Here is an 8760-nt window from a genome sequence, read left to right on the forward strand (position 1 = left end):
TTTTGCACAAAGTTTGAAATATAAATTTAAATGGTTTTTGTTAGTTAATGAACTATGTTTTTATAAAAAAATAATAAATATTAAAAAAATAAAAGAAACATTTGTTAAAATATCGTGTGCCTATTTATTTTTCCACCACTGTAAGTATACATACATTTATTATTTTTTTATAAAAACATAGTTCATTATCTAACAAAAACCATTTAAATTCATATTTCAAACTTTGTGCCGGCAAAAAGTATTGGTACAGCGAATTTTGCACAACATATGCACCAATTTGTATTATAATATTTTTCCAACAATTTTTTATAAAAATATGGTTCATTCCACAACAAAAAACCTAAAAATATAATTTCTAAACTTTGTGCAAAACTCGCGAAAATTCAATAAATTTTCATGCAAATTTTCAACTTTTTAATCAGATTTTTTAGAATTTTTTGAGTATGCAGTTTTTTAGCCCATTAAAATCTAGTATAAAAAAAATGCAAGTTCAGAGTTAGTCAAGAATCGTATTGATTTTTGAGATTTTTTTTTGTTGAAGTTGTTTTGCATTTTTTCCATATAAAGTATTTTCGAACATTTTTTTTTGTATGGAAGGACTGCGTGAAAAAAATTGCCAAAAATCAACGCAATTCGCAGCTACTTAGAACTTCTGCTTTATTACAATAAAAGTGATTGGGCTACAAATCTGCATACTCCACAAAATTCTAAAAAATCTGATTAAAAAGTTGAAAATTGGCATGAAAATTTATTGAATTTTCGCGAGTTTTGCACAAAGTTTAGAAATTATATTTTTATGGTTTTTGTTGTGGAATGAACCATATTTTTATAAAAAATTGTTGGAAAAATATTATAATACAAATTGGTGCATATGTTGTGCAAAATTCGCTGTGCCAATACTTTTTTCCGGCAGTGTATGTAAAATTCCCTTAAATTTTCAGGTAAACGAAAATTGCAAGCAACCGCTAAAGAAACAGTAGCCAGTAAATTTAAATTACTAGCCGAGGAAAAAATGGCATTGGTATCGGCCCAAAAAGAACTTATAGACATTGAATTAAAAGATAAGGAAGAAATACTAGAACACAACCGCCTATTAAGAAAAATGGAAATTGAAGAAGCGAAAAAAAGATACGAATACGATGAGCAAGAAAGGCGGGAACATAACCGGATATTGAGACAAATGGAAATAGAGGACAAGAAGAAGAAATTAGAGCACAATGAGGCGATTAGAAGTCTTGAGCTGGAAAAATATAGGCAAACTTTGTAAAAAGAAGTTTAAATGAAGGCTGTCCGATGTTCACAAGTCCAGATACAAGATCGAATCTTGAAGAAAAAACTATGTGAATATTCAAGTGAAACTATTAATCTTTATATACTACATTTAAGCTTCTCTGTTCAAAAATAAAAACTAAATGAAAACCCGTAAACTAAAAATTAAAACAAATTCTCTTTTGTTAAACTAAAGGATATGTTTATTCAACAACATATGAGAAACAGAGGGTTTGTTTAGCAATAAAATTCATAATCGTCCAAAATATTGATCTATAAGCGCTTGACGGGCCCGATTTCCTGGAGAGGTTCTAGAAGAACTGTTGGTATTTTGTATTTCATTCCGGCTGTCTACAGTTTCTATCATTGCAGGGTACTCAGCATCGACAACAGGATCCGGATCTGCTTGTTGACGAGCAATATTGTGGAGAACACAAGTAGCTATAATAATTCCAGGTACTCTGCTCCAGTGCACTTGGATTCCTCTGGACAATATTGGAAATCTTCTTTTCCAAACTCCAAAAGTTCGCTCTATTGTATTTCGACTTCTTATCTGTGACTCATTGTACAGAGATTGCGCTGATGAACTCACATTTCCTAATGGAGTCATCATAAATGTGGTTTGAGCATAACCACTATCTCCAAGCAAACAGAAATCACCATATGCTCCCTGAACAAAATATCTGCGCTGATTACAATTGTCCCAAATGTGAGAATCATGAGAAGACCCATGCCACCTTGCAACGACATCGGTAAACAATAAATCTGCAGAACAGATTGCTTGGGTGTTTACTGAAAAGTAACCCTTTCGATTCCTATATATTTCCGCATATTCCCCTCCTCAAATTGAAGTAAACTTAAGTATACAAGTTTCTACTCCTGCTAGTGGCAAATACATAAATTGTACCTACATATGGATGTACATACCTGGCGACTTTATCCTGACATGAGTGCAATCTATAGCCCCAATGACCCGCGGAAATCGAGCAATTTCATAGAACTTCACTGCAGCTTTCCTCATGTCTTCTACCTCTGTCGGCATTCGTATAAATTCTGGGTACAAACGTGCTATAGCATCAGTAACTTTATGCACGATTCTGCTTGCAGTAGACTCATGGACACCAATGAAGTCCCCACACGTTACGAGTTGACTACCCGTAGCATAGAATCGCAATGCACATAGTAACTGGTTCATAGGAGATATTGCATTGCTATGGAACAAGTCAGTATTATGTTTAATGTGAATAAATTGAGCCGAAGTACCAACCTCTTTGAGCATTCTAACCACGGTTTAAGCTTGTCTAAAAGGAAAATAACGCTTTCCTTTTGCAAGCGAAATCTCCTGTGGAATGCTTTCTCTCGCAGATCATTATAATGATCACTTCGCTCCGCTGTTGATCTATTATAGAAATCTGAGTTGACGTAATCAATGATTTCCTCATCATCGTCAGAATGCACCAATTCGTTCATCTTTTCATTTATTTACATAAAATATTTCACAATTTAAAGAATTTAAATTTTATTTGTATTTCTAGTTTTCGGCAGAACTGACACTAACTTAACAATTTAACCCTCAAAATTTTGTGGGTTAAATATTTAAGTTTTTATCTCTGAGTTAATGCCTAACCTACTGTTGTGCAAGCCAATTTATTAATTTAACCGGTAAACTTCGAGTTAAATAGATAACCTGCTGTTCTGCAAGTGGGCCTTATTGATTTACAAATAGTACGTTTAACGAACAGTTAACAAATCCGTATGTCGATCGAAATAGTAATGAGATTTGTGCTACATCGGTCAAACTACCACAATTCTGGACAAGTTGTCCGGAAGCGTGGTTTATTCATGCGGAAATGCAGTTTAGTACCAAAAATATTACACAAGAAACAACAAAGTATGAACATACAATTACTGCACTTCCGCAAGAAGTTATAATAACGATTTTAGACTTTATTCAAAATCCGCCCGAAAATAATAAATTTACTGCACTTAAGAAAATTTTAATTGAAAGGCATTCATTAAGTGAGAATGCGAAATTAGACAAAATTTTATCGGATACTGAAATGGGTGATCGTAAGCCCTCGGAATTTTATCGGTCACTTGTACTGCTTTCGGGTTCCAATTTTAGTCAAGAAATTCTTAAGAAACTTTGGATGAGGAAGTTACCGAAGAACTTAAGCGTGATTTTAGCTAGTTCTAATTCAAGCAGTATTAGTGAATTGGCGAAATTGGCTGATAATGTTTGGGAGGTTATTAGCAAAAGCGAGATAGCTTCAGTTAATGATTTTCAAAATTCAAAAGGTGAAAATGCAGTCATGGCTAATTTGGTTAACACTACTTCTCTTATTTTTAAAAATTTTGAAAAACTTTCTTTGGAATTATGTGAAATGAGGAGGGAAATGAATCAAAATTATTCAAGGTCACGTTCAGTGAATAGGAATCGTTTTAGGAGCCCTTTTAGATATCGATCAAAATCACGCGACAATCCGAATTGGTTATGTAGATATCATTATAAATTTGGAAACAAGGCTAAAAAATGTGAACAACCATGTGCATTTTCGAAAAATAATAGTCCAACAAACTAAAGTCGTCCGTTGTTACGGCGACAAACAACGGGAATTTGGACATTTCCACACGTCGCCTTTATATATTTGATAAAACAAACAAACTAAATTTTTTAATTGATAGCGGAGCAGAAATTTCGGTACTTCCAGTTTCTAAATTTTCGAATACTAGGAAATCTTCAGATATAATTTTAACGGCAGCTAACGGCTCAACTATTTTTACATACGGGAAGAAACTTTTGAATATTAATTTGGGTTTAAGGCGTGAGTTCCTTTTTACATTTTTGATTGCTGATATTGCGAAGCCGATTATAGGAGCTCATTTTTTGTGTAAATATGGACTTCTTATTGATATTAAAAACAAGTGTTTAGTAGATCCGTTAACAAATCTATCAGTTAATACAATTCCGTACTTTTGCAATGTCCCTCTTCCAAAAATATTTTCAGTAGATGATCAATATACAAACTTATTGAAGGAATTTCCTTCCCTTATTTCTGAGCCAGATTACTCAAAACCGGTTAAGCATACAACGGTTCACAGACTTGTCACTGAAGGAAACCTTCCTTTTTCTAAGCCAAGGCGCTTAGATCCTATCAAATTTAAAGTAGCTAAAACTGAATTCGATTTTTTGGTAAAAACAGAGATTTGTAGACCATCAAATTCATCCGTGGCATCTCCACTTCATTTAGTACCAAAGAAAGAAGTTAATGACTGGCGTCCTTGTGGTGATTTTAGAAGACTTAATAATGTGACTGTACCGGATCGTTATCCTTTGCCTCATATTCACGATTTTAATATGAACCTTAGGAATAAAAATATATTTTCAAAGTTAGATTTAGTTAGAGCGTATCACCAAATTCCAATGGCAGAAGAAGACATTTTTAAAACGGCGATTACTACTCCTTTCGGTACGTTTGAGTTCACCCGAATGCCTTTCGGGCTGAGGAACTCAGCGCAAACGTTTCAGAGATTCATCAACGAAGTAGTAGGTAAATTAGATTTTGTTTTCGCGTATATTGATGATCTACTGGTTGCAAGTGAGAGTGAAGAACAACATTTAAAGGATCTACGGGTACTTTTCGAACGTTTGTCTGAGTATGGTTTGAACGTCAAACCAAGCAAATGCATTTTTGTTGTTCCAAGTATAGATTTTTTAGGACATTGTTTATCTGAGGCAGGGATACAGCCTTCTGTAAACAGAGTAGAAGCGATTCGCAATTTTGAACGACCGAAGTCAATAAAACAAGCGCAAAAGTTTATTGGTATGGTTAACTATTACCATAGATATATTTCAAAATTAGCTGAGTTTACTGGAGTTATATATGATTTAATTAATAAAACAAGTAAAAAGCGAGACAAAATTTTGGTTTGGGATGACAAATCCATTAAAGCTTTTGAATGCATTAAAGAGAAGTTTGCATCTAAGATTTTGCTAAATCATTTTAGTAAAGAAATGAAATATAGTGCTTTTCACAGGGAACTTTTAGCAATTTATTTGAATATTAAACATTTTAGGTATTTATTAGAAGGAAGACAGTTTACGGTTTTTACTGACCACAAGGCATCTTGAGTTTATTGCACAGTTTACTAGTGACATACAGTTTATTAAAGGACAGACCAACATTGTAGCTGACACGTTATCTCGTGCGTTTGAAATAGATGTGATTAAAAATTCAGAACTTAATTTCAAAATTTTACAGAGTGAACAGCAACAGGACAGTGAACTTAATAAACTTATTTCTGGACAAACGTTTCAAAATCTTAATTTAATTAAAATTCCTATTTTAAATTTTAATATTTGGTGTGAAGTGTCAGGAGAAAGTCCTAGACCTTTCGTTCCAAATAATTTGCGCAGGACAGTGTTCGATATGTTACATGGAATTGCTCATCCTGGTACCAAGGCTACACGCCGATTAATTGTGAAGAAGTATTATTGGCCTTGTATGAACAAGGAGATAAACATATGGTCAAAAGGATGTTTAAGTTGCCAGAAATCTAAAGTTTATCGTCACACAAAATCTCCTGTGAGCACAATTCCAATTCCGAAGAGCAGATTTGAACATATACATTTAGATATTGTTGGACCGCTTCCTGTTTCAAGAGGTTACCGCTACATTTTAACAATTATGGATAGATTTACTCGTTGGCCGGAAGCATATGCTGTAAAGGATATCTCTGCACAGACAGTTGCTAATAAATTTTTTAATGAATATGTTTCGCGTTTCGGTGTGCCTTTAGAAATCACGACGGATCAGGGTACTCAATTTACGTCCAAATTATTTTCGGAACTTACTAAATTACTTGGTAGTCATCATATCACAACTTCTTCCTATCATCCTCAAAGTAATGGTATTGTGGAACGATTCCATAGACAATTGAAAACTTAAATTTTGGCTAGGAATGGAACTAGAGATTGGTACGATGAGCTACCGATTATTCTTCTTGGTTTGCGTTCAGTGTACAAAGAAGATATTGCAGCCACTCCAGCTGAAATGCTTTTTGGCCAAAATTTGCGTCTACCTGGAGAACTTGTTGTGCCAACTACAGAAAATGTTACTTCCACCGAAATTTTAGGAAGTTTACGGGAACGTTTTAAAAACTTTAATTCAAATTTAAAACATCACAAAAATTCCGATTCAGGAATTTATGTTCCAAAAGATTTACAAACTTGCAAATTTGTTTTTATTCGCATTGTTAACAAGCATTCTCTTCAACATCCTTATGAAGGGCCTTACAGAGTTATTGAAAAATTCAAAAAATATTTTAAGGTAGATGTGAATAATGAAATTAAAATTATTTCGATTGACAGACTAAAGCCAGAAATAGTTGAAATAACAGAACCCCATAACACTAACAACCATATAGTTTCAACAACGACTAAAAAGAAACAAGTTACTTTCAATTTGTATAATAATAACTCTCTGGAAGGGGGGAGTATTGTAGTGTTAATACTATTTACTATTGTACTTTGTTCATTTTTGTACTCTGTTATTTTTGAAATTATTGAATTAAGTTCTTTTTCAATTTATGTAAATCAAAAAGAAAATTTTTGATTACTTCAGAATTTTTTCTTCTTTGAAATAAAAAATACGTTAAATTAAAATTAAGTTTATATAAAAATAAAATTTTTAAATACGCTACAGAGCCCTATGAGCGTCGACCACTCAGAGATAATTCAAAGGCCCGGTGGTCTTCGGTTCAGACGAGGGGGTTTATTTTCCAATGTCTACAAGTAGCACTATGCTTTACGGAATCCATGCTGATGTACTGCTAAATTCAGTTGATCTGTGAATCACGGAAGTAACAAGGCCTCAGCACTTTCCACTACCGTGGAATGGAGAGATATTAGATTCTAAGTCCGTCCAGACCAATAGCTTTGACAGATTTAGCCTTCCCGGTGACCACTTGAACTTCATCGCTGCTGAAAAAAAGTGACGACCTGGAGTTTACCAGTTTTCGCATCCATCTGGTGATGCATCGGAGAAGAAATGTGGTATCCAAGCGATCATTTTACTTCTTGTGCAGGGATGCTGAAAATCAGTCTGCCGTAGGGGGCACCCTTCATGGCTGCTCATACAGCCAGTTATCACTGACATCTTACCTTGGCGGTCCATGCAGTTGAATCCCAGTACATACTGTCATTCGGCTCGGAAACTTGACGCGATTCGGGGCTTAAGTAAGTGTCGCACTGGTGGTAGATGCTTGTCGCTGTGCCTATGGCAGATGATGCCTGCGACGAGGACGAAGTGTTGGCACTGAAATTGACTGATGTCCAATTCTTGTGACACACTGAACCGACTGTGTAAGGGATGAGGAGCTACTAACTGGATGACAACAGAGATTGTAGGGCGTGCAGAAGTCGGGAACACCCAGCCAAAGAGGTGGAATGGGTGCCCAAGGGAAATAGGGCATTGCGCGGAATTTGTGCATCACGGGAGACTGTTCAGGAAACGCTGTAAGGCGCAAGTAACTGGGGACCATGTAACACGTGATCAACTCCCAGTAAGTCTTAAGGTTAGAGCAGGTATTAAAAAGGCTTCACAAAATTTAGGAATTACAGGGAATTCGTATGCTGCCTTCTTAAACAGACAAAGCAGAACTATTCTTCTGGTCTTTTATTTGGGCTCAATGCACGTCCTATTCAAATGGATTTCCTGCTGGCGATAGAGAGCATTTTTTGATGGGAATCACCATTCCAAACAGGGTAAGATTATTGGAACAACAGCCTTGGAGTCAATTGGCAAGTCATCAGCAGACAGCATTGTGCACACATTCGCTAAAAGATACAGAAAGCTTTATTAAGAATCGCTGTCAAACTGTATCTTTAAGTGAAACTATTCCATGCCAGAGTACAAAGGTTTGAAAACTGCTACAGGGAAGGAGCTTATTGTTCTTAAAACAAAATGCGTTTAACAAGATACCTACATGTTTCGCCAGTGAAACAGAAAAGGAACTGCTGTGTAGAACAGACAGGAAGTTCGGAATACGCAAATAAAAAATCAAAACCCAGCTAGAGCAATATGGACCCACTAGATCCTCTACTACTACTAGGTTTACGAAAGTACAACCATCTGCAAATTTTTTTTAAGAACTTTTCCTAATAGCGCTAGGGACTTACTTCCTTAGGTTTTCGAAAAACTCGTTATGCAAAGTTTTTTATGATTCATAAGAACATGTTTTTAAAGTTTCTATTCACAAAAAAGTTTCCCTTCCATACTTACAGTTTATTGCATCCTATGGCTTTGTGACTAAACAAACATTCGACTTTCTCATTACCTTTACGCGCCTGCGCATCAATTCTGCCAAACCGTCGGCCATTGCAGTCAATGGTACACGTGAATTTGTGTTCACCAGTGATGTGCTGACCTATGAGACGGTAACCATCGATACGTTTCCACGAAATATTATTTACAAAATCTTGAAGCCAAC

General features: G+C 35.1%; 3 protein-coding genes across 4 annotated transcripts in view; all 3 read right to left on the reverse strand.

Moving 5' to 3' along the window:
* Positions 1-8760, reverse strand: part of LOC118740943 (UDP-glucosyltransferase 2-like) — a 515118-nt gene that overhangs the window by 451672 nt on the left and 54686 nt on the right. The gene's annotated exons all lie outside the window — the stretch shown is intronic.
* Positions 1-8760, reverse strand: part of LOC118741980 (chondroitin sulfate proteoglycan 4) — a 20919-nt gene that overhangs the window by 5897 nt on the left and 6262 nt on the right. The gene's annotated exons all lie outside the window — the stretch shown is intronic.
* Positions 1502-2972, reverse strand: LOC118740946 (putative nuclease HARBI1). 2 transcript variants are annotated; one of them, XM_036472715.1, is made up of 3 exons: positions 2537-2972; positions 2197-2480; positions 1502-2109 (listed from the first exon to the last, which is right to left on the reverse strand). In XM_036472715.1, the coding sequence occupies exons 1-3, from the start codon at positions 2737-2739 to the stop codon at positions 1520-1522; spliced, it is 1077 nt and encodes a 358-aa protein (XP_036328608.1). In that variant the 5' UTR covers positions 2740-2972; the 3' UTR covers positions 1502-1519. The 2 variants fall into 2 exon arrangements, with proteins under 2 accessions (XP_036328608.1, XP_036328609.1); XM_036472716.1 differs by lacking the exon at positions 1502-2109 and having other exon boundaries at positions 2116-2480.

Source organism: Rhagoletis pomonella, unplaced genomic scaffold (assembly GCF_013731165.1).
Source record: "Rhagoletis pomonella isolate Grant_MI unplaced genomic scaffold, Rhpom_1.0 Rhpom_scaffold_00006, whole genome shotgun sequence".
Classification (NCBI taxonomy): domain Eukaryota; kingdom Metazoa; phylum Arthropoda; class Insecta; order Diptera; family Tephritidae; genus Rhagoletis; species Rhagoletis pomonella.